The sequence below is a fragment of the Diplotaxodon limnothrissa genome, linkage group LG11 (assembly GCF_057381915.1).
Source record: "Diplotaxodon limnothrissa isolate DT_005_m linkage group LG11, D_limnothrissa_male_GT1.1, whole genome shotgun sequence".
NCBI lineage: Eukaryota > Metazoa > Chordata > Actinopteri > Cichliformes > Cichlidae > Diplotaxodon > Diplotaxodon limnothrissa.
In genome coordinates, this window is record NC_140606.1 from 19004346 (window position 1) to 19029482 (window position 25137).

At 43.5% G+C, this 25137-nt stretch overlaps 4 protein-coding genes across 4 annotated transcripts; 3 read left to right on the top strand and 1 right to left on the bottom strand.

Annotated features, from left to right (window-relative positions):
- Positions 1–37: 37 nt before the first annotated feature.
- On the top strand, positions 38–4769 carry LOC146622602 (transmembrane protein 222-like). Its single transcript, XM_085365270.1, has 6 exons — positions 38–432; positions 605–689; positions 999–1030; positions 1132–1228; positions 1500–1630; positions 4681–4769. Exons 1-6 carry the CDS (start codon positions 314–316, stop codon positions 4766–4768), a joined length of 552 nt encoding a protein of 183 aa, XP_085221396.1. The 5' UTR covers positions 38–313; the 3' UTR covers position 4769.
- A 1145-nt stretch (positions 4770–5914) lies between these two features.
- Positions 5915–7384, top strand: LOC146622603 (trophoblast glycoprotein-like). The gene is made up of 2 exons (XM_085365271.1): positions 5915–6174; positions 6421–7384. The coding sequence occupies exons 1-2, from the start codon at positions 5915–5917 to the stop codon at positions 7382–7384; spliced, it is 1224 nt and encodes a 407-aa protein (XP_085221397.1).
- A 5751-nt stretch (positions 7385–13135) lies between these two features.
- Positions 13136–15779, top strand: kdf1a (keratinocyte differentiation factor 1a). Its single transcript, XM_085365272.1, has 4 exons — positions 13136–13171; positions 13471–14501; positions 14910–14984; positions 15694–15779. Exons 2-4 carry the CDS (start codon positions 13490–13492, stop codon positions 15777–15779), a joined length of 1173 nt encoding a protein of 390 aa, XP_085221398.1. The 5' UTR covers positions 13136–13171; positions 13471–13489.
- A 3259-nt stretch (positions 15780–19038) lies between these two features.
- nr0b2a (nuclear receptor subfamily 0, group B, member 2a) lies at positions 19039–20322 on the bottom strand. The gene is made up of 2 exons (XM_085365273.1): positions 19717–20322; positions 19039–19601 (listed from the first exon to the last, which is right to left on the bottom strand). The coding sequence occupies exons 1-2, from the start codon at positions 20249–20251 to the stop codon at positions 19360–19362; spliced, it is 777 nt and encodes a 258-aa protein (XP_085221399.1). The 5' UTR covers positions 20252–20322; the 3' UTR covers positions 19039–19359.
- Positions 20323–25137: the final 4815 nt, after the last annotated feature.

Here is a 25137-nt window from a genome sequence, read left to right on the forward strand (position 1 = left end):
TCATTGATGTGGTGAATTAATTGCAGAACCACAAAGCAGTCAGTTTTACAGTGAAATGAGACCATTATGCATGTATTTAGAGACTATCGCAATACATGAAAACGACAAAAAAAAAATATTTTTTAGATTTGTTATAGAGGTAAAGTGCTAGGGCGCTGCAGCTAACATTAAATCCCTCCTCGCTGACCGTAAAAGCCTTAATCGACGAACAGATGGCCCGTGCTGCGTTCACGGACCGACGGTTGGAGGAGGTGGCTGCGTACCTCCGCTGTGCGTCACTGCCGTTCATCTCCTTCTGTCACTCCAGGCTGTGATGGCGGAGGCGAACGATACCGACGTAATGATGAGCTACCACGGTGATTTCCCAAAAAACGACAGAAAAAGCAGCCGCTACCCTTTCTGCATTGTCTGGACACCCATTCCCATTTTAACGTAAGAGGCTACTGCAGTATTGATGCTCCTGTGCTGTGGCAGCAGATGAAACGAAGCTATGTTTATCTTATCCGCTAATACTGTTTCCTTGTAATGGTATTGCGTTAGCTGTTTTGCTGGACATTAGGACGTACAGTAATTGCCTCGTGTGTTATTTGCGTGCGTCCTGCAGGTGGGTGCTCCCCTTCATCGGTCACATGGGCATATGCACTTCTGCTGGAGTCATACGAGATTTCGCAGGGTCATATTTTGTCTCGGTGAGCACTGCTTTTGCATCGAGTTTATCACATCACCGCATAGAGACTGATGTTAAAGTGCTAGACCTTCTCAATGGGAGTCTCAAGGATAGATTCGCATTAGCGGTGGGAAGCAATTTGAATATGGTACTGGTATTGGATCAGTACTACTGTGTTATAAACTGTGTTCAGATTTAGTCTTTTTCTACCTTTATAAGTTTAAAGTATCAGTGTCGGTGTTGGTGTTGTCAATACTGACCCTGTATTTACTTGGTATTGGATCATGATCGTACAGCACTAATTCACATGCATGATTTCCGCTCTTTGCAGGAGGATAACATGGGGTTTGGTAGACCCACAAAGTAAGTTTATTGATGATATTATTGTCTTTTAACAAGTAGGGGGGGAGCAGAGATAACGCATTAAAGGTAACTCACTGTTTTCTTTTAAAATAATACTTCAGGTATTGGAAGCTTGATGTGGATAAAGTGTGTGGTAATGGTGCAGCTACATGGGACAAAGCTGTGCACGATGCATCAGAGGAGTATAAATGCAGGCCGGTAAGATTGTTGTATTTAGCATTCTCTTATGAATTAATTAACACATTTCTGGATTGTGTTTATGGAAGGCCTTCAGTGCCAAAATGAATTAAGTGTTTGATTAATTACTTACAATTAAAATATATTTTTAAATATGTAATAATATTTAATTATAGTTTTCATTAATTAATTATATAATGATGTATTTAATTAATTCATTTTGACACTAGTGACCCTCCTTGCACATTAGTGATTTAATAATAAATACTTATTTATTTACTTTTTGTTGAAGCACAATCTGTGCTTTGATAACTGCCATTCCCACGTTGCCATGGCCCTCAACCTGATGCGCTACGACAACAGCACATCCTGGAACATGGTGAACCTGTGTGTGCTGTCTCTCACTCACGGGAAACACGTAAGGTAAATATTTTGGCCACTTATTCCAGCACTGCAGGAATAAAACACATGTATGAATGATAAGAGCGGCTAGAGACAGATCACTCTTCACACTCTCATTCCTGCTACAGCCTAACCCAACATGCATGTCTTTGGACTGTGGGAGGGAGTCTGAGTACCCAGAGAGAACATGTGAACTCTACAAAGAAAGGCCCCTGTTGGTGGGTGGAGCAACAGTGCTAAACACTGCCCCGCCCTCCCGCCACTAATACCACATGCTACCATTTAGAGTCATCCAAGGAAACCTGGAAACCAAAAACGAACGGGCGTGATCTTTTGGCTTGGTTAACTTTCACATTTGTCAAGCTATTATTAATGCTGAAATATTTATACAGGTTATGTTTTTTAGTAACATTGTGCAATACAGAAGACACTCTGCACATGCTGCAACAGCATCGCTTCGCAGTAAAAGAACCCAGCTGCGAAACTCGTCTGCCTGCAGTCCAAACATGCCACCCTGCAGACAATATTTAGTGTATTTTTAGGGCCCTTAACTGTTGCACAGGTGAAATCCTCTATAAAACTTTCAAAAGTTATCAGCTGATCTCCTCAGCTCCCAAACCCTTACACAGTGTTGCTAAAAGAAGAAATGAGGCAACACGGAGGGAATCATACCCCTATCCCACCTCCTTTGAAACATCTAGTTAGAATCAAATTGATTGATTTATATTGTAAGTTTTATTTATATTTTACACAATGTCTCATCTTTTCTGGAAACAGGTTGTATAAAATTAATGATTAATTTGCTAGTGTTTATATCTCAAGCTATGCTTCACATTCACTGGGCAAATCTTTCAGTTTGGTTTTTCTCCCTGGTTTTGTACATCAGGAGCAATTCTGGCTTTCAAATGTGTGAGTCAAGGGCACTTAAACCTTTTAACACAAGCTCTTTGCCTACCCACTCTACCACTTGACATGTAGTAGCCACACCGGTACTTATCTGCAATAAATCCTCTATTGTAAACAGGAAAATTTAAGTTCAAGTCATACTGGTTTTGTTTGAGCCAATTGGTTTAGGTTGTGAAGTTTATTTAGTCAGTTACGACTGCGTAGAATGCATTCACCAACTACTTTGGTAGGTACACCTGTTCAAAACAAGCTGCTGAAGTTCAAACAGTACTTCAGGACAGGAAAAACAGGTGACTTAAGTGAATGTGGTGCAGTTCTTAGTGCTGGACAGGCTGCTTCTAAGTATTTCAGAAACTGCTGATCTACACAGTCATCTCTTTACAGCGTTTACAGAGAATAATCTAGCAAAGAGAAACTACCCAGTAAGAGGCATGTTCTTTGAAGCCAGAGGTCAGAGGACAATGGCTGGACCGCTTTGAGTTTATATAAAGGCAACATACCTTCGTTGTAACTCATGACAGCCAAAGTCTGCAAAAGAGCATCTCTGAATGCACAACATGACAAATCATGAAGCAGATGGGCTACAAGAAGCAGAAGATCACACTGTGTCCCACTCCTACCAGCTAAAAACAGGAAACAGATGCTCCAATTCACACGAGCTCACCAAATTTGGACAATGGAAGATTGGAAAAATGTTGCCTGGTCTGATGAGTCTCAGTTTCTACTGTGAGATTGGATAGTAAGGTCAGAATTTAGGGTAAACAACATGAAAGCGTGCCTGGTGTTCAGGCTGCTGCCTCTTAGTACCAGCTGAGCATCATTTCTACACCACAGCCTACCTGAATATTGTTGCTCCTATTAGGACCACAGTATGTCCCTCTGCTACTAGCAGGGTAACATGCCATGTCTAAAAGCTAGAATCACGTCAAACCAGTTTCTTAACCCTTGTGTGGTGTTCGTATTTTTGTTACTCAGCCAGTGTTCATGGGTCTGGTGGACCCGCTAGAGTTTTGGCTTTCCAAATTAACACTATCAAACAATTTTATGTTAAATTACTCAACAGATGTTTACTTCATCCCAATTACAAGACATATGAACAGCAAACATGGTTAATTTTTTCCCTTTACCTTTGTTAGATCACATTTATGAATTAATGTGCTTCTCGTTTTTCTTTTATATAAAATGTTATAAATAAATCAGTTATAATCAAGTGGAGTGAGTGGAAAGACACAACACATTTACACGTGAAAAAATAATTAATTGTTTAATTTTTCTTTTGAAAAAAACTGAACACGGGTCTCACAGACCCGAAAACCATACAAGGGTTAAGCATGACAATGAGTCCACTGTGCTCAAAAGACCTCCACAATCACCAGATCTTAATCCAGTAGAGCACCTTTGGGATGTGGCGGAACTGGAGTGTCACACCACGGGTGTGCAGCTTACAGATCTGCAGCAGCTGTGCAGTCACATCAACATGGACCAAAATATCTGAGGAATGTTTCCAGCACCTTGTTGAATCTTTGCTGTGACGAATTAAGACGGCTCTGAAGGCAAAAGGGGTTTCAACCCAATACTACCAAGGTGTGCCTAATAAAGTGTCCTGTGAGTGTACTAAACCCTCTATCATGGCAGGTTTCACTCTTTCAGACATAGGTGCTACAAAGGGTGATACGAGTAGCTGTGCTAGTATTACAGTTTAACTGAAGGAGAACATTACTGTGCAGCACACCTGAAGCATCTTCATCACCACAGTCTGAACAGTCTGTTAAATAGCTCCGCTGCTGGATGCTGGAAAGCATCAAGAGACATATGGCTCAGAGATCCTCCCTCATTATTCTCTGCTGACCCACATAGAGATTGCTGGCGTCACAGCTTGTGCTGCCTCTGCTCGTACGATCCTGTGGCACAGGAGTCTTTTAAACAGAAGGGGAGTCGCGCAATTAATCACAGACGGCAGCGCTTCCCCTCTGTGTAACAACTGGAGGTCAGTCCTCCGCTGGGGCTCCCCGCACACCGGCTGGGTGGACGGGGACAGTAGGACACAAGCTGGGGCTGTAGACACTATGTTAGATTGCACCATGTGACACTTCGGCACACCTCACGTCCTTGTCACATCCAGGTGTTGAGAAGTACTCTAATTACTGTGTTTTTCCATCCTCCAGCTGGGCTGCTTTCCTCAAGACCTGGCTGCCCTTCGTCATGCTCAGCGGAGTCCTCGCCACCTTCATCCTCACGTTTAACCTACAGTAGTGCGGCGAGCAGTAGAACGAGCTGCCTCAGGCTTTTTGGTTATACTTTATACACAGTCATCGATGTGAGTGGTGCCTTCTGATGGAACGTTTGTTTGTGCACAAACTGAGTGACTGCCTCTTCATCTGTTGTGATGCATTTTCTAAGAGTATTAAAGGGCAAAGCTAAATGTTTTGTTTGGGGGGGGGGGGGGCAGTTGAAATGAACAATTTGTCCTTCAGTTATTGATATTTTGATTATTTCTCATTGGTTATTATGCTAGCAAGGCAAGCTACAGTGTCTGCATTTGTGTTTTTGCTTTATTTCCCCTTGTTAATATTATCATGAAGGAGACGACGTCCAGATTAGACCCCAGTAGAGTAATGCATTTCAGTTGCAGAGATGTATTTTTGATGAACGGCAGTGATGAATGTGTTTCCAGGCGGGCTAATATATATTTCAGTGACGAATCCATAGAAAACTGATTGCAAAATCTTCAAGCTGGAAGTATTCATCAATTATTTGTCTTAGAAATATGAGCAGCTAGACCAAAGATAGAATGATGGAAACCCGCATGTTAATAATTAGGGTATTGCGCTCCCTCGGATACATTTTCCTCCTTAATAAGACGCTTCTATGTTAAGTGACTTCTTTTTTGTTTGTTTTGGCTTTTTTGCAGTAAGATTTGTATGATTTCCTTTTGTGCATCCTCACACTTGATCCTGCCAAGTTATATGAGCAATATTTGATCACTTGTTTATGCATTATGTTATTTTATTGGATGTTTTTGGTACTTGAATAAGTATTATTTATTATTGTATGTCTGTAACCGTTTAATATTTCCATTTTTGTACCTGCATTTTGGATTTGCTGTGTGCAGAGCTCTTTTGTTGTCTCCCCTGGCAGACTGGGATAAAGGTGACCGGCTGTGGGTCGTCCTCTGTACCTTTAAGGGGACTGCGTTTTCATCCAGCAGACTCTGTGTGATATGAACTACCATCACTTTACGGGAACCTTTATTCCCACAGTGCAGCAGACGACGACTGAGCGAGCAGTCTTTGCCACCTCTGCAGTGTCCGATCACTTTTAGAGAACAAAGGATAACAGCTAAAGTTTGATTTATGAATACACGTCTGTAGTTTAAACTCTTTCAGCTGTTATTTAGAGATGTGTTTTTCTGCTGTTTTTGTGTTTTTGGGGATTCTTTTCTGCGCTCTGTGCCGCTGCTTGGAGTGTCCTTTTGGCTGTGAGTGTTTCGCTGTGATCCGCACGGTAAAATGTGTTTCTAAAGATCTGCTCACAGCACCAGAAAATATTCCAGGATATGCCAGGACCGTCATTATCACAGGGAATAATATACACCAAATTGGACCCAGTTCGTTTACGGAGCTGGAGAACGTCACTAACATCATTTTAACCAATAACAGGTGAGAATGTCAGTGTTTTTTATTTGTTTCTTTTTCAGTTTCAACCATGTATGTATTAAGCCGTATTTGAATAGTTTATTTCTTTATGTTTACACAATAAATAAATAAATAAAGATCTGTTTCTGTGAGTTTTTCTTTTTTTAACCTTGATAGTACAGTGAGGTTTCCCAGCATTTCTTGTTTCCAAGCAGGAGGATATAATCAGATGTCTAAAACCTGATGTTAAAGTGTTAGTCGTCTCCTCAGGTTAACAGAGATGGCGTCCCACACCTTCTCCTCCCTGGTCAACCTGCGCTTCCTGGACCTCAGTGGAAACCAGCTGGCACTCATCCATCCAGAGGCTCTCAGCATACCTGGTAGTCCCCTTCAGGAGCTCAACCTGAGCCAGTCACTCTACAACTTGACTGCCCTTACAGACCTGACCACAGCTCTGCGCTGGGGGGGCCTCGCGGGGCTCCTCCGCCTCGACCTCTCGGGGAACAAGCTTGCGCTGCTTCCCCCGGGCATGTTCTCTCACCTTCCCAATCTGCAGCAGCTTTTCCTCTCCAACAACTCTTTGGTGGCAGTCTACAGTGGGACCTTCTCTGGCATGAATTACCTGGAGATGCTTGACCTGACGCACAACACCTTCAGCACATTCGGAACCGATGCTCTGGTGGAGTTGGACAAGCTTGGGGACATCAGAATCCTGCTTGGTAACAACCCCTACACCTGCTCCTGCGAGATCAATGAGTTTGTCGCGTGGCTGAATAAATCGAGAGCTAAGGTTGATGTGGATGCTGTGAGATGTGCCTCACCTGGCGCATTAACTGACGCCCGCCTAAGAGGGCTCAGCATCCAGGATATCGGGTGTGTTGTTCCAGTCCTGGCAGAGGTCGCTGATCTCACCCTGCAGACCTCTTATGTCTTCCTGGGACTGGTTCTGGGGCTTGTTGGCATGGTTTTTCTCTTTGTGCTCTACCTGAATCGCAAAGGTATGAAGAAGTGGATCAATGAAATGAGAGACGCTTGTCAGGATGTCCTGGAGGGCTATCACTACCGATACGAGATTGACTCGGACCCTCGGCTGGGGCACATTTCTGCAGACAGCAGAAGGGCGCAAAGGCAGTTAGGAATATCTCTGCCCCAGCAGCTGCCCAGTGACACCTCTGTTGCCCCCACAAAAACACAAGTCAAACAGCTGACAACCTCCCCACCTCTAAACTTATGATAAACTAACTGATGATTTGACATATTATGGTGTAGCTGTAAATAGTTTTAGGAGGAAATTTGCAATTTTGTCTCGAGCATTCTGTACATATCGGAGTTACATCCTAGAAACCTAAAAAAAAAGTGCCTTTGTGTTGTAGATACTCTAGATTCTTGTATTTGTAAGTTAGTAAGTGTATGTTTTTCTTCTAGATTTTTATAAGGACCTTACACATAGGCTACTTTGGAAATGGATGTTAGCTTTTTCAGTGTGCTTTCTTTACTTTTATATTAGCTGAAATATCTTTCCAGTAAGCAGAAGATAAAGAAAAACATAAATAACATAAATTATAGATGACCAGTGAATGGTAGGGTAGGTCTATTCTACTGTGTTCTTCAGTAAAAAAAAGCAAAACCTTTAAATTTACTCAGCCCTATATCTGTATAGGAGCGGTAATAATGCGATTTGTATTTGAATGAATATGTCTTGGTATGATATAAAAACCTGTGTTTACATTAATTAGAAATAAAAAGAAATGATGTAATTAATTTCTTGTGCTGTTTTATTGTAAGTGTAGTGAGGAAGGCACTGCTACACAAGCTCATGTATATCTCCACGTGAGATTGCCATACTATTTCAATTCAAAGAGTGGGTGATTAAGTGTTTCTATACAAGGAAAAAGTAGGGCAGAATGAATGATATCACCGGGAAACACACCTGCTGGCTCTGCAGCTGTGCACCTCTGTGTCCCTGCCGGAGCTCTCTACCCATTGTATGTGCACGTTAAAGAGGATTTATATAGAGAAATTAGAAAAGTGCACTGCTGCAATTTAAAACACAAAAATTCTCTGCTATCCTGCATCACATGGCTGTTTATCAGGGGTGTCAAGCACACAGCCTAAAGGGCAGAACTGGCCACCAAGGGTCCACCGGACAGCTTTGGAAAATGTGAAAGCTGCAAAGACGCTCTCATTTGATTTATCCTTAAGAATGATCTGAATCATCTGCACTTTTACGGCCTTCTAGCCAACAAACACGTTGCCTACAATCTGCCCTACAACACCAAATAAAGAAAGTGATAGAAACACCGTCAAAAGATAGAAAATGATTCCCCCCCCCCATAACATTTCTACTTCATTAAATATCAGACAGAATCAGAATCAGAATCAGAAAGGGTTTTATTGCCAAATGTTGAGCAGGTTTACAACATTAGGAAATTGCTGCGGTGCTTCAGTGCAAACATAGTGTCATAAAAATATAAAAATAAGAATAAGAATTAAAAGTGCTAAGTGGATAGATATATACATGATATATACATGAGTGCAGGTGGTGATCAGTGCCAAACATGGAATGATGCAGTGAACACAGCGTAGGGTCGTGGTGGGAACAGTCATATGGTTATTGTTCATGAGTCCAACAGCAGAGGGGAAGAAACTGTTCTTATGGCGAGAGGTTCTGGTGCGAATGGACCGGAGCCTCCTGCCTGAGGGGAGCAGGTCAAACAGACTGTGTCCAGGGTGAGAAGGGTCAGCTGAGATCCGAGCTGCACGCCCCAGTGTCCTGGAGGTGTACAGGTCCTGCAGAGATGGGAGTCTGCAGCCAATCACCTTCTCAGCAGAGCGCACAACACGCTGCAGGCTCTGTTTGTCCCTGATAGTGGCTCCAGCGTACCACACGGTGATGGAGGAGGTGAGGATGGACTCGATGATTGCAGTGTAGAATTGCATCATCGTCCGTGTTGGCAGGTTGAATTTCTTCAGCTGCCTCAGGAAGTACATCCTCTGCTGGGCTTTCTTGATGACGGAAGTGATGGTGGGCTCCCACTTCAGGTCCTGGGTGATGGTGGTACCCAGGAAGCGGAACGAGTCCACAGAGGTGATGGGGGTGTCAGTCAGGATGATGGGGGGGAGTGGAGCTGTGTGCTTCCTGAAGTCCACAATAATCTCCACTGTCTTCTGGGCATTCAGCACCAGGTTGTTGTGGCTGCACCAGGACACCAGACGTTCAACCTCCCTCCTGTAGGCAGACTCATCCCCGTCCGAGATGAGTCCGATAACGGTGGTGTCATCTGCAAACTTTATTAGCTTGACAGACTGGTGGGTGGAGGTGCAGCAGTTGGTGTACAGGGAGAAGAGCAGAGGAGAAAGAACACAGCCCTGAGGGGAGCCGGTGCTGATGGTCCGGGAGTCCGAGACATTCTTTCCCAGCCTCACATGCTGCTTCCTGTCCGTCAGGAAGTCAGTGATCCACCGGCAGATGGGATCAGGCACATTCATCTGGGAAAGCTTGTCTCGGAGATGGTCTGGAAGGATGGTGTTGAAGGCAGAGCTGAAGTCCACAAACAGGATCCTGGCGTAGGTTCCTGGGGAGTCCAGATGCTGCAGGATGAAGTGTAGGGCCATGTTGATGCCGTCATCTACAGACCTGTTGGCTCTGTATGCAAACTGCAGGGGGTCCAGGAGGGGGGCCGTGAGGGTCTTGAGATGGGAGAGAACTAGGCGCTCAAATGACTTCATGACCACAGATGTCAGAGCCACGGGTCTGTAGTCATTTAGTCCAGTGATCCTAGGTTTCTTGGGGACAGGGATTATGGTGGAGGACTTGAAGCAGGCAGGCACATGACATGCCTGCAGTGAGGAGTTGAAGATGCCAGAAAACACTGGTTGGTGAGGGTGGCAGGAGACACACCGTCTGGGCCGGGAGCTTTCCGAGCATTCAGACTCTTAAACTGCTTCCTCACATCTGCTTCATGAATATGAAGAGTTGTGGTGGGAGGAGGTGGTGTGAAATCCTCTTTTGTGTGGGGTGAGGAGGGGGGTGTTGCAGGTGAAGTGATTGAAGGTGGTGATGGCTCTGTGGAGGGGGGAGAGGTGGGGGAATGAGTGTCCAAAGTGCCTCTATTGTTGGGGCCGTTGGAGGTGTGAAGGCTGCCTGATGGCTCGTCAAAACGGCAGTAGAAGTCGTTGAGGGTGTTGGCTAAGAGCAAGTCATCAGTGGAGTGGGGGGTTTTAGGCTTGTAGTTGGTGATATTCCTAAAACCTTTCCACACAGAGGCCGAGTCATTCTCTGAGATCTGCTGCTGCATCTTCTCAGAGTGCTGATGTTTAGCAATGTCCACTTCTTTAGTGAACCTGTACTTGGCCTCTCTGTAGCAGTCCCTGTCTCCGCTTCTGAACGCCTTTCTCTTTTCCAGCCACAGCTTTTTGAGTTTAGGAGTAAACCAGGGTTTGTCATTGTTATAACTCACCCTGGTGCGTGATGGCACAATGCTGTCCTCACAGAAGTGGATATAGGAGGTGACAGTGTCCGTAAACTCGTCAATGTGTCCCAGTCTGTGGTCTCCAAACACGTGCGAAGCTCCTCCACAGCCTCGTTGCTCCACAGTTTTTTGGTCCTCACGACAGGTTTGGAGAGCTTCAGCCTCTGTCTGTACGCGGGGATTAGGTGGATCATGACGTGGTCAGGAAGTCCGAGTGAAGCGCGGGGCACCGCGCGATAGGCCCCGCTGATCGTGCTGTAACAGTGGTCTAATGTCCTCTCCTCTCTGGTCGGGCATTTAATATACTGCTTGTATTTGGGAAGCTCATGGCTCAGATTGGCTTTGTTAAAGTCCCCAAGAGCAATGATGAGAGAGTCCGGGAATGTCCGCTCCGTGTGGAGAATCTGCTCCGCGAGTGCGCACTGAGCTGCCTGCTCATCCGCATCTGGCGGGATGTAAACAGCGGCCAGGATGAATGAAGCAAACTCCCGCGGAGAATAAAACGGTTTGCAGTGAATGAAAAGGTATTCCAGAGAGGAAGAGCAGTGCTGAGCAATCACTGTTACATCTGTGCACCAGCCACTATTAATGTAGAAGCAGACACCTCCACCTTTGGTCTTACCGGAGAGAGCGGCCTGCCGGTCCGCGCGCAGCAGATGAAAGCCCTCCAGCTTGAGCGCGCTGTCCGGGATGTCCTCACAGAGCCACGTCTCCGTAAAACATAACACACAGGAGGAGGCAAAGTCTCTGTTCATGCTTCTCATCAGGGCCAGTTCGTCTGTCTTATTCCTGAGTGATCGTACATTGGAAAGGAAGATCCCAGGAAGGTATCTGTTTTCATTGTAGAAACCACTCACGTGAAGTTTTGCTGGGACTTTCTTTTATTTATTTCTGCAAAATGCCCCCTGAATCTCTGCCTTAAGGCATTGTAAACCTACACAGGCGTTTATGCTTTTATGTTTAGTCTTAAGCACATTCAGTTTGAGTAAAGCAGCATATATTAAATAAATAAACTTGCCTTTTATTTTTATTGTTTTAATTTTGTTCCCATATTCCTTTCTCCATTATACTTTTTATGGAGGCTAATGAAATATTCTTCATCAAGCTTCACTCGCTTTTTCTACTCACTATGTGTTTATACACCACTCTGCATTTAATCATTAGTTATTATGAATCTTTGGCTCTCCTCCACAGTGTGTCTGTTATCCTGTCTTCCTTCCCTCATCCCCAACTGGCCACCCTCCCTGAGCCTCATTCTGCCAGACGTTTCTTCCTGTTAAAAGGGAGTTTTTTATTTCCACTTTCACCAAGTGCTTCCTCATACAGGAGTTTTCTGTCTATTATTCTAGGGTATTTACTTTAGAGTATAACGCACGTTATAAAATTTTACTGAATAATGATTTCTTGTTGTAATGAATGAACTTTAAACTGAGCTACATGTGTAATGTTCAAGCTGTTCAATGCAGACTACAGATACCATGGCAGTGCCAGGATTGTGAGTGATTGCTGAAAATGTTGAAATGTACTCACTCACTTTTTATTATTATTTGTAAATATGTGTACAAATGGTTGGTTTTTTGTACTGTTTTTATCAATAAATCTCAGCAACAAAGGAAATACACCCATGTGTGTTGATTTCTCCCTAAGATGGCAAACTGAAACACTCCAAGTTTCCTTGTGGCTCAGGAAACTAACCACTCCAAGTTGGTGACTTTTGGAGATTTATTTCCCTGGATGATTGAGAATGCATCAAGACGAACACAAAAGGAAGTTCACAGCTTTTAGCAGCTCCCCCACCCCCTCATTCACACACCCCCACTCCCCTCCAGAATTCTCAGGTAACAACCTAATTTACATATGAATGACCAGCCAATTTAGCTTCCACTTGGCTGAAGCTAAAGCCTAGCTAAACACCTACCAGCCATTTGGCTGGAAGGCGGGTTTTAAAGGTAGAAAAGCCAAATGGCTGCTCTCGGGGGACTCTAAGTGTTAAATTCCTGTTCTTTAAGAACTCTTTAATAATTCACGAAATGCGTATTTAAACATTTTTAAACTGAAAGAAATCCGACACATTTTTATGGAATTTTTAAAAAACAAACAAACAAACATACACGTTATTATGCAATAGTTTCCCCTCGTATCACCCCCCGCCCCCTCTTTCCTCCCCACATCTCTCGTTCCGTCCCCTGCACGTTCAAATCCGCCTCGTGTGACGTCACGACTCACCTGTGGGTGGGTGTAGGATCTGGGATTAGCTGTAGCCGCAGGTAATAGCCAAACATTGGGAGACTCTCGGCAACGCAAGACTGTAAACTTCTTTTCACTGAAAGACAAACGACCTCGATGAGCTGAGCTGTGTTTTTCCCCTCGGACTGCCGGACTCTGTTTTGGGTTTGCAAACTTTGCTTAAGTACACAAACCTAAAAATCTGTAGGCGGTTTTGTTTTCTCCGTTTGGAGCGTTAGCGTAGTTTTTTTTTTTCTCTCTAAGACTTCCGCACTTTGCTCGTTGAACAAGTTGTCTGGGATAAAAGTGTTTCCTCTTATGCGGTAAGTGGACGATTTGCAAGTAAAATGGAAAAACAGTTGGATGTTGAATGAGGTTTGGTCTCACCTTTTCTCCTCCGCGCGCACTATTAGGCAAGAAAAAAAAAACCAAGGGTGCGACGAAAGTTATTGTTAAGATAGAAATCAGAGCACTCAGCTTTATTTACACTCTCCGAGCTTCATGTTAGGTTACTTTACTGAAAGCTATGTTTTTCCTGCTTCAGCTTTAAATGCAGCTTAGTTCAATGTGTTTTGGGGGTTTTATGGAGGTTGTACTAATCTGTCCTCTCCTCCTCCTCCAGGTCCCAGGCTTTTTGAGCCATGCCTGGCCACAGCACAGGGGCTCCCCGCCACAAGTACCCCAACTCTTGCTCTAGGGCGGACAACCATCGACCCAACCGGACTATATCCAGGGACAGCACGACCAGCCAAGACTCCTACAAGGATCCTCATGGGGAGCAACTACGAGACCACTCCCGCTATTCAGAGGGCAGGTATGGTCGAGGAAGAAGCCACCCTCGAAACGGCACAGGAAGGGGTTCAGAGACAATAGGATTTATTCCGGGGTCGGCAGACAGCGTGCCGAGCAGCAGGCAGTCCTGTGGCTCCTGTGCCTCTATGGGCTGGAGTAGCTGTAAGGCTCTTATCTGTTGTGTTCTCACCTGTGGATTTTATGGCACCCGGGAGCCCTGCCTCCCCGTTAACGAGAGCTCCACAGACCATACCCCCAAAACGGTCGGTGACCCTCGACCTCCTAACGGCATAGCTATGAAAACCCCTGGCATGTCTTTGGAGCCCAATAATAAGCAGCCCAAGACCCCCAGATTGCCCCTGAATGACAGTTTCCGTTACCCAGATGTGCACATAGCAGGTCAGAAGGTAAAGTACCCAGTTGCTGACCCCAAACGGGGTCGCGCATCAGGTAAAGGGGATAACCAGCGGCCGGTCAGCAACACCAGCCTTATATCCTACGAGGACTACGACTTGGATGAGCAGAGCGACAAAGACATTGACTCTCTGATCACCAAGAAGCTGCTGGAGCTTTACGCCCTGCATCAGATTGACCAGCTGGCCAAGTGCACCTCTGATTCCTCCTTCTCCCGCAAGACCAACGAGATCAGCGAGCTCATCTACAGCATCGCTCAGGACTACAACCTGGAGGAGCAAGAGGCCGAGTGCAAGCTGGTGCACGGGGTCATCCGCATCAGCACGCGGAAGGGCAAAAGGAACAAGGGCTACCTGTCGACCGGGCAGCATCATAACAGCAGGAGGGACGGGACCCTCCCCGACAGTGGCAACGAGACCATGACAAACACCTTCATGAGCAGTGATTGTAAGAATCTTTTCTTTTCTTTTTTTCTTGCTAGAGCTGTGTAAATATTTATAATGCACAAGACAACCTTGCTCACCAGCACCTTGCAGCAACATACCAAATATACCAATCATCTGACCCATCTTTTCTTAATGACTCATAGAGTCTGTTGGAACACCGGCTGAAGCTCTTTTGTTTGCCTCGTAGCTGCGAGCTCTAAAACTCCAGGTATTTTACATGCAGTAGCCTCATAACAATCGCTTAATCTGAGGCAAGTCGATGCAGGTGCGGCGTCTGCTAAACTCAAGCACGATAACAGAGATGACCGGATGAATTATAACGTTTGCTGGATCTCTGTTTGTTTTCTCTTGCCTGCGTTCATTTTGTCTTGTCTTTGTTTTTGCTTTGTTTTTTTGCCTTTCGCTACAGTTCCAGAGGTGAAAGTGTCGGAGCAGACGCCATCAGACGAGCTGGCGAGAAAGATGAGAAATTACAGCGGGCGAAGTGAGTGCATGCGCGGGGGTGGTGTGTGTGGGGATTTCCCATGAGTCTGTCTTCTTTTGGTTTCGTGTGGAATTAAGATACTCGGGAGTAAATAAAGTAATTCTGCTTGACTTTGGCAGTCCATCCTGGGCATTTGGGTGTAATAACCAGCCTGCTCTGTGTGTGTGTGTGCTGTAGCTGTGCAGCTGTAGGCGTTTTCTCACCTCCTCCTCCTCCACCTTTCAGTCACATCCCACTCTCCTAGCAGTGAAAGCACCGCATTCCTGCCCTTTTTCCATTCCCTGCATATTCTTTCACCTAACACCTACCTATCTGCCTGCCCTCCAGCTCCATGGTAATGCTACACCACCTGCTAGATGAGCAGATCAAGTCACATTAAATATATGTCACATAATGTTCCCAGATCTGCTAAGTAATTTCACCAACTTGGGTTACAGATGGATTACGTAAACTAGGCTCCTCTTTTCTCTCTCTCTCTCTCTTGTTGTTCGGTGAAGAGGTTGGTAAAAGGACGGGTGTCCTGTTACATGTCTGTGAATGAGGGTACGCCACACCGTGTTTTCACAACTTTAACTCTGTGTTCGGGGAACGTGTCCGGGTCCTGGGTTTGTCCAGGTTTTTTCGCTTAAGGATAAATGAAACTAGAGCTATGCTTTTTAACCTCACTGCATTAAACAATCCTTCCTTTTTTCCCTTTGTCTTTTTGCAGCATATTCCTCCAGCACTACTACGGCCTACTCGGCGTACCACCACGACGCTGAAACCTACTCCTCAGGCGCTCCTCTGATTCTCTAAAAGTCAAACAAAAACAATGAGATGTAGCCAGTTACATGGGCTATTTCATCCTCCTGCTGTTACCAAGTTGAGCATCTTTTACCCCGGGTGGTTGTACTTCTGCCTTTAAGTGGTCCAGCTACTACCTGCTGTTTTCAAGCATCTTTATGTTTCAAGCAAAAGACCCACTGAGGAGACTCTCCCCCCCTATTTCCCCTCCACACACACACACACACACACACACACACACACACACACACACACACACACACACACACACACACGTTAGGAGATATAGGTTTTTATGTATTTTTTCTGTGCAGTGTTTAAAGATGAAAAAAGTGACTCCACTCAACAGGATGCCATAGGAAAGAGGCAGACGTTTGAACAGAGCCGTCCTCGTTCTTGTTTTTATCTTCATTTTTTTTGCTAGCTGTTGTGCATGTGCCGTATGTGTGTATGAGCTTGTCGACCTCCTGCCATTTCCCCACAACCCTAAGACGTGAGTTTTTTACCTGAAATTTGTATTAGCCATATTTTGTAAATACCCTTCTGTCGATGTTACTTTGTGGGTTTTTTTAAAACCATATGTGGTGTTTGTCCACATTTTTATTTTATTTTATGTTGTTAGCTACTAAGTCATATTTTTAACAAAATAATAAAAAAAAAACAACTTCCATTCCTCTTTATGCTTGTGTTTATTCAAAAGTCTAAATCTGGAAGTCTTTCTCTCTCTGTATATAAAGCAGCTCCATTTGTTTGGCAGCAAATGATTTTGCTCATGTATATCAACAAGTCTTTACCATCACGAGCTTCTCTGGCACTCTCTCTTCAGCCTATTTTTTTCCTCTTTATCTCTGGGATTATTGTTGTCAGGCTCATCTCCCCGAGGTCACTGTGTTACAGCAGGCAGGCTTTTTCCGCCCTCAGCAAAAGAAGGAACTCGTTTGGCTGGTTCTTACAGAAAGGAAATAAAATCCACAGCTTTGTCTTTGTCATTTATGGCAAAGGCGAAGGAACAGTGCAGAAAGTCAGCCTAATTTTCTTGAAGCGGTTCAAATTTGGGTTAAACAGATGAAGCTGCATCTGTCAATAATCATTATCTTTTGTTTATTTTAGGAGCCTGTACAGTTGTTTCCAGCTGTGACTTACTGCTTTAAAACGAGGGGCGGGGGGTTAAACCGGTAGCCAAAATTGCACCGAGAAAACGCACAAACAAAGTTACTGAAACTATTTTGTTTTTATTCAAAACCCAGTAAAATCTTGCATGAAGACAATTACACTTCCTAACTATCTGTTCTTCAGCGCCACACACACAGCTTTTTTGTTTTAGGCAAGTTGTTTCTGTGTGTGTTGCATTTGGCCTGTGTAACCCCATTTCCTCTGGCTCACTCCCCCACCAGCACATTCCTGTTTTACCTGTATGTAGGTGTCATGTAAAGGCTCACAGTTTCACAACTAACATACCACAGGACAAGACCAATCGTGAGCTTGCTCCATAAGTGATGCAGCCTGCAGATCTCCAAGAACCAGTCAAGAGTTTCCCGTCGCAGCTGATTTAGCCTTTTAAGTTTTTCCTCGGCTGCTTTCAGGTGCTGAACCTTTAAAATCACTCCGAGTGAGGCTTTTGCACTCATAAGGGTTTGCAAACGCAATAAAGTTCAGGCTCAATTTTTATGATTCTCTCTGTTGGGAAAATGTGTGACTTCCACAGTTTTCCATGAGAGGGGGACAGAGAACCATTAGAGAAAAAAGAAAGCATTACGTAGACTGCGTATAAAACTGTGCTGCCACATTTAAACATAGTGTCTCCATCCTCAGGTCAAGATACATAACTAATAATAACATGGATATATTTATGACCCCTGATAAATCCTTTCTAAGCTGTCATTCCCCCACCTATTCTATAATGAATAAATAAATAACTGTGTTATATCCCCTAAAAGCTCTTTTTTTGATTTCCTCCCACCAATAGAATCATTTTCATGCTCTCCAGAGATTCATGCAGCAATCTAAACTCAGTGATTTTGGTCCACACTGACATAATAAGATCACATAGTTGCTGCACATTTGTCAGCTGCACATTCACGATGGAAATCTCCCATTCCACCATATCTCAAAGATGCTCAATATGATTGAGATCTGGTGACTATGGAGGGGATTTGACTGCGGTGAACTCATTTTCATGTTAAAGAAAGCCGTTTGAAATGATGTGAGCTTTGTCACATGGTGTGTTAACCTGCTGGAAGCAGCCGACAGAAGACGGGCATACTGTGGTCAAAAAGGGATGGCTGCGCTCAGCAACAACGGGTAAGCTGTGGTTTTTTAAACGATGCTCACTGGTATGGGTCCAAAGTGTGCCAAGAGAGTATTCTCCAGACCATCACACCACCAGCAGCCTCAGCTCAAAGCTGAATGTCGTTTCTGACATTACCACCTGATTATTGGAGCAAAAATTAAAACCCATCAGACCAGACAACATTTTCTAGTTTTCTATTGTCCAGCTTTGGTGTAGCTTTATTTTCCTGTTCTTAGCAGACAGAAGTGGCACTCAGTGTGGTCTTTCTGCATCTTCTTCTTCTGCTGCTTTTAGTGCTGTCAGGAAAGCTCTTCTGCACAGCTTGGCTGTAATAACTGATTATTTGACTTGCTGTTGCCTTCCTGTCAGATCGAAGGTCATTCTCCTCTGACCTTTGTTATCAACAGGACATTTTCACACAGAGAACTGAGATATTCTTTGTAAATGCTTTTTTTCTTCTATTTTTTTGGCTTCGTTAAGATCTTAATTTGTTAAAGCAGTGTAAAATTCTTTATTCCTATTATTTTAATATGTTCAGATACTATTTGTTTTTCTGTAATACAGTTATCTAAACCTATTTTCAAGAAAGTCTACTAGCTGTTAATTTATTTAAAATCAATAAGCACTCATGTTAAATGTAACATGTAAAACATTTCCTGACATTTTAATGCAGAGGTTATTTAGGTAAAAATGACCTTCTGCTCTGCCACCTGAGCTACAGCCACCCCATCACCCCAAAATCATCCTTTTACTCCCATTTTCAAGGTATTTGCTTTTTAAGAGCTCTGGCAACAACAAGAATTTAATGTGTCATGTTGTCCTGCACATATCACTGATGGGCCTGCCAATGGAGTGCAGGGGTCAAATGTTCAAACCAGACTGTTAGTACCAGATGTTCCAGCTGGTACATATATTACAAACTTCCCTTTTCAGGTGACCGACACACAATTTCACTCTTCATTTGTGTAAAAAAATAGATTTATTTGAAAAGTTTTGTAAATGCAAACAATAATTATTTACAACAGAGAGCTCCCGTCATGAGATCACGCAAATACATGGGCAGTAGGTACTCTGTCCTAATGTAGAAAGTCAAATCCAGTTCAGTTGGACGAAATCTTGTCAGACTGGGCTTCAGTGACCTCGGCATCATTTTCAGTGTAAGCAGTTCATAACCCCATCTTCAACAATTCACAGTTTTTGTTTTCTTTGAGTTTTGTTTAATAGTAAATGTGTTTTAGAGCAACCCACCATCAGGCAATCCTTCATTTCACAAAGACGGAAAAGCTCTAAAATCCACTGCTCCTATCTGCAGAAGAGCATGTCCACCAGCAGCTCCAGCAGGTTCGCCTGTCCTATCACAGGCCGGAAGAAGAGTTCAGTGATGAGGCTGGGGGTGATGCTCTGCAACACGGAGGCTGTGAGGAGGATTTGAGCAAAGCGGTCCCCGTCCCCTGGGTGGAGGAGCTGAACCACCTTGCTTAAGGCCTGCTGAGCTTCCTGTTGCAAGCCTTCCACAAACAGGGCTGCCTTCAAATCTGGTACGTCTGTCGGTGGAAAAACAAAACTGTAAAGTTACATGAATGCTTAATATTGCACACCATTATTAAACCACTGAAAACTGACCAGAGAAAGCTGAAGCTGAACACTTCGAATACATACCTGGATTAAATATCGTGGTCCCTTTGAGGTATGCGTACTCCTTGGGGCTCAAATCCAAACTCCAAAACTTTTTGAGGCAAGACACGAGTTTGCTGACACCGGCCATAGTGGGCTGCTCCCTTTCCACCTCAGGGTTCTCAAGTCTGTTCAGGAGGATCTTTTTCAGCATGCTATCAGTGGGGATGTCCATCACCTCAAAGTCCACGTGCTCTTGGGCCAGACCCAGAATGAAGAGTGGCGCCCAGGAGCTTTTCAGAAGGGCGAACTGGTCGTTTGGAGGCAGCTGGTTAAAGGCGGGCAAGTTTTTCATGAAATTTAGGGTTTTTACCAGAACCGCCGAAGCTTCTTTGCAAATCTCCGACGGCCTTTTCAAGCACACTGTCCGTCGCGCCTCACATTTGCATCTGTGACGCACTGAATTGTAGCTGAAGTTGCCTTGGCTTGGTCTGCTGCCATCCATTTGGCTCAGGATGTTGTACAGGATAGGATTTGAAGTCCTATCACTGCTGGTTGAACAACAACACGCGCTGTCCATTTTAACCGAGTCACAGATTGTGTGGGCAGTTAAATGAATCCTCTCGCAGGATGGCCTCTTCACGCGCTTGTGAGCACAGCTGCTGCTGCTGCTTGGAGTCTCCCTCTATTTATAAGGCCAGCCCAACCTGCTTTAGTGGACTTTGACTTGTCAATACGTTCCATATGAAAAACAACTGTGTGTTCTGCCAGGTGACTGGAACAACCCTGGGAAACTGATAAGCTTTTCTCAATGAAAAGGAGCTGCTGATGTAAAGTCTGGCTATCAAGAGGGCTGGGTCTTATCTTGTAACCGGTGTCATTAACCCAGGCAGTACCAAGCTACCAAGGACTGCAAAAGTAATCAGCCCCACAGTGAGCCCCTGCTTGCTGCTAGCTCACACCTGTAATACTGGAAACAGGCCAAAGTAGACTTGGGTCACTGACCTGCGAGATAACTTCAAATAAAAGAGTAAAATCCCAGAAGACAATTTTATTTTAATACTCTAATTTAGTGGAAACTGGTTGTAAACAGCCACCCTGGTGTTATTGTCTTTACCTGACAATGTAAAACACCCTGAGGCGACTGTTGCTGCGATCTGGCACTATATAAATAAAACCGAATTATTTGGCAAGGAATCTTGACTTTTAAACAAGCTGAGTTATTACTATTTATATTGTGATTTTAACCAGAGGAAGCTTTATATAAGAGAAGTGTAATTCAGCCTCCTCCAGCTCACAAGGGTTGAAAAGTTGGACATGTATTTGATAGAGCAGACATTTATTTTCACTGCCACATTGCAATGTAAAGACTACAAGCATCCAGTGAAAACGCAAATTCTGCACAAACCTGTGAAGAAGAGCTAGAAAACCTTCTTGTGTGCCACAGGACAACCTTGAATATGGTTCTATTTATGGTACAGAAATAGCGTTTCAGCACTATCACACACTGGTAAATGGACTTTTACTCGCATAGATCAGTTGAAATCAAATTCAAACTGCTTTCTACAGTCTCACACATCCACACAGCACTATTATCTGTGCCTAAAACACCCACTCACACTCTAATGGATACATCAGGGAGGACTCAGGATTCAGTATATCACCCAGGAGTACTTTGACACCCAGACTGGTGGATCTGCAGCTGCCCAGTGGTTTTTATTGTATTTCATGTTTTGTATTTGTAACGGATGTTCCAATGAAAAGACCGACGCCACTAAAAGTCCAGATCTCTGGCAGTCTCGAGAATCCCTCCCTCCTGTAAAGATTAATCTGTAGTTTGGGAACAGGCAGAGATAACTGGTTAGTAGATCACAGGTCAAGCTTTGTGAAACACGGGGACTTACTATTAAAGCAGGGTCAGGTGATTATGATGATTCTGAGGCGACTGGAGTGGGTGCGTAGCCGTTTATCTATTAGCTGGAGAATCCACAGCATCTGTGCAAAATGACCGCTGAGATATTTCAGCCTGCACCCAAGAAGTAGACTGCACCGTACCTGCAGCCCTCCAGCTCTGCCCCATCCACTCAATAAGAAAACAAGAAACGAATGTGTGAGAAACCGCTCTACTGACACAACTGCTACACACGTTTTTTTTCTCCCACCACCCCCAAAACAATTATTTTTCACAATTAAACACAAAACCACCTGCATAAAACTGTTATTTATTGTTTGTTATTGGTTTTACCTTTGTGAGTTTTATTTTTGGGGGATTTGGTTTATAATTTGAGGCTTAAGTGTTTTGTTTTTTTCAGATGTATGTAGGGATTTACTTAAAATTGACCTTGGAAGTTATTCATTTCATTTCAAGTGTTCTTTATCATTGTGTGTTGAGATAAAATTGGAAATTGTGTGTCTTATATCTTCACAAATACACACACACAACTATTTAAAAAATATTCTCAAGTCAATATAAAAGAAATCCAGATCAGTCTCCTGTGTACTGTGAAGGGAATTTCCAGCCCTGGCTGTGGTGTGCAGACTTTACGCTGATTGCCCTGATACGTGCTGTACTACTGTACTGCAAAAAAAATCTAGTAAACATTTGTACTGGCCATGGCAAATTATTGTCCCCATGAGGTTGATCTTACTTCAGTCTGTGACATTCGTATATCTCTTCATATATCAAACTAACTTTTATGAATTTTCTTTTCAAGTTTCTGAAACTTGAAATGAGCACAACAAACTCCTGTACGTGGAGTTCATGGTGTCCGTAACATGTTGTACACTTTTCCACTTGTCATTTAAATGCATTTATCCTATTTTGTTATCTACCCCGTACCTGGCACCGAGCTTTGGGGCCGATAAGAAAATGATTTTATTATCGTAAGAAATAAACAAACAACCCAATGTGGAAGACCTCTGGTTTGAACATCCAGTGCCATGAACTATAGACAGTAAAACATTTATGATAGTCAGTGATCCCGGGTGCCACCATATATGATGTACCATCCTCGTTATTTATTGTTATTTAGTGACACATTTGCCAAAAAGCCTGACAAACCCAGAAGCTTGAAACTGGAAGTTTAAGAGGAGGATCTGAACTGCAGGGTACCTGTGTCAAGGTCAGTCCATAAAGTGAATGACCGCAATAAAGAGATTACACACCAGACACAACTGGCAGCGCCAGTCACCGAATATTTGTTTTATGTTATCAATGCCTTTACTCATTCCTTGAAAGAATACATGAAAAATGTTTAACAGCCCTGTTTTTTTCCCAGGGTGATCTCATTATGATGGACAGTATCATATCAATCATATGGGACACGATGTCCGTACTCACAGAAGCCTAATCGAAATTGACCACAGCTTCAAAACACGATAAGATGCACGGGGTTATCTTCAAGAGCGCGCTCCCTTCAGGGAAGTGACCTATAATGCACTCAGCAGCCCTCAGGCTTCATCAAGCATGCTGACAGTTGTAAATGGTTTTGATAAGGCCCGTGTTTATAGAGGTTTGGAGCAGGCACAGACGGGCACGGAGGACAGACGTTTATCTCTGCCAGGACAGTAAAACGAAACGTCCTTCATACTATAAGTAGAACAACCACTGTGTTCGGAGTAAAGGGAAGCAAGATGGTGATGATGTCATAGACAGGAGCTGAAGACTGTTTTCCTAATATCTTCAATATTCATGCACCTTAAAATAATTTATTAGGACACTTTACTGTAATTGCATTACTGGATTTGTGGAAATATGAGTCGCTCAGACTCATCTTCACAGTTTTCCCAAAACACTGACTGACTGAACTTCCACTGCTTCCAGTTTTTTCAGGCCACTGAACGTTCCGTGCTACCACGTGGGTGCATGATGGACGTCATGTGTTGAACATGACTTTTGGCCTTGACCTACTGCTAATACAGAGGTTCATTTGCCTGGTTCCATTTTAATAAGGTCATCAACCCAAAGATGATTCACACAGGGTGGCCTCATGGGAACACGTACTCAGGAGACGAAAAAGACCCCCAGAATCACTCAATTAAAATTCAGATTGAAATTGCATTTATATACTGTCATGAATCAAGCAGCCAGGAACACACAGGCACAAATGTAATCTTAAAAAAAAAAAAAAAAAAGGGGTTTATTATACCCCCAAAAAGGACAAGATGATTACAAAAATTCAAAATAACAAAAATAAAGTTTTTAAGAACCAAGTGGGCCCATAAAAGACTTTAACTTAACGCTACTCAAAAGTCCCTTAACAAAAACATACCTCAACAACCTGATCTGCCCAAATGAGAAACAGCTCCAGTTATATAGCAAATGAATAAACCATTATATACACCAAAGGTGAAAACTAAAGAGATAACAGCTAACCATCATTCAAGAAGAACCCCATTCCCCCTGCATGATCACAATAGATGGTCCAGTCCACTTTATTGGCTTCTGCATTTAAACCAGCTCCACCCTCAGCCAAACCAGGAAGGACTGGAGCGGAGGTCAGGTAACTCAGAAAGAGCAGAAATATAATCAATATAACATACCTATATAAAATAACAAACAATGCAAAGCAAAGTCTATGCCACCATTTGGGCTATAGCTTAGTGCTGTTATGCATTACAGGTAAACTCAAAATATCAAATTAGTTAACTTATGATCACAGAAGCTTTAGAGCATAACATAAACATAAGACAAAAGACCAAATGAATATTACCTAAGTATCTCAGTTGTGTGGTTGCATGCATCCATCACATATACACACTGAACTTTAAATTGCAGTGAAATAAAATTTTTTAAAGATGTTTTTGATGTTTTTTGTTTTTGAAGCCCTTCAGTCTCAGATGCCATCTGATGTTTATGGGTCTGCAGTTGGCACCAGTAACGGCCTTAATTTGGGTCGAGGATCATCCAGCGTCTTGATGGACAGTCAACTGGATCCTCTGGCTGAGTGCTTGTGAAATTTTTTTGGGTCTTCCACTTGACGTTTTTGGTCCATAACGTTCAGGATCATTTAAGAAATGACTGTCTTATTGCATCCCACCTCAGCAGCCATGGCACACTGCGAGAGACCCCGCTTGTGCAGTTCAACAACCCGACCACGTTCAAAAAGAGAACGTTTTTTTGCCTTTGCCGTCAGAACGTTATGACAGTGTGACTACCTGACAGAAAATGTCAATGAATCCACATTTCTGCACAGATTTGGCCTTTTAAAGGCACGTGGTCCTAAACTTTCATCAGCTGTAAAACCGCTTGTTTCAGTTTAAGCGTTGTTTTCAATAAACATGTTTTGTCTCACTCCCATTTCTTCTTGTTGCATGAAGAAAGACCAACGCAAAGTGGTGCACACGTGAGAAGTGGAATGAAAATCATACATGATCCCAAACATTTTTTACAAATAAAAAACTGAAAAGTGGGGTTGCCCATAGACATTGCCTGATGAGTGCTAATGACTAAATAGAGAGCACCTG

Bases quoted from the DNA above. Each gene is read 5' to 3' on its own strand.
- LOC146622602 (XM_085365270.1), top strand. From the start codon at position 314: ATGGCGGAGGCGAACGATACCGACGTAATGATGAGCTACCACGGTGAT. The intron at 690-998 runs GTGAGCACTGCT...CGCTCTTTGCAG, and splicing joins CAGGGTCATATTTTGTCTCG to GAGGATAACATGGGGTTTGG. The intron at 1,031-1,131 runs GTAAGTTTATTG...ATAATACTTCAG, and splicing joins GGGTTTGGTAGACCCACAAA to GTATTGGAAGCTTGATGTGG.
- LOC146622603 (XM_085365271.1), top strand. From the start codon at position 5,915: ATGTGTTTTTCTGCTGTTTTTGTGTTTTTGGGGATTCTTTTCTGCGCT. The intron at 6,175-6,420 runs GTGAGAATGTCA...TCGTCTCCTCAG, and splicing joins ATCATTTTAACCAATAACAG to GTTAACAGAGATGGCGTCCC.
- kdf1a (XM_085365272.1), top strand. From the start codon at position 13,490: ATGCCTGGCCACAGCACAGGGGCTCCCCGCCACAAGTACCCCAACTCT. The intron at 14,502-14,909 runs GTAAGAATCTTT...CTTTCGCTACAG, and splicing joins CACCTTCATGAGCAGTGATT to TTCCAGAGGTGAAAGTGTCG. The intron at 14,985-15,693 runs GTGAGTGCATGC...GTCTTTTTGCAG, and splicing joins GAGAAATTACAGCGGGCGAA to CATATTCCTCCAGCACTACT.
- nr0b2a (XM_085365273.1), bottom strand. From the start codon at position 20,251: ATGGACAGCGCGTGTTGTTGTTCAACCAGCAGTGATAGGACTTCAAAT. The intron at 19,602-19,716 runs GTATGTATTCGA...TTCCACCGACAG, and splicing joins GACCACGATATTTAATCCAG to ACGTACCAGATTTGAAGGCA.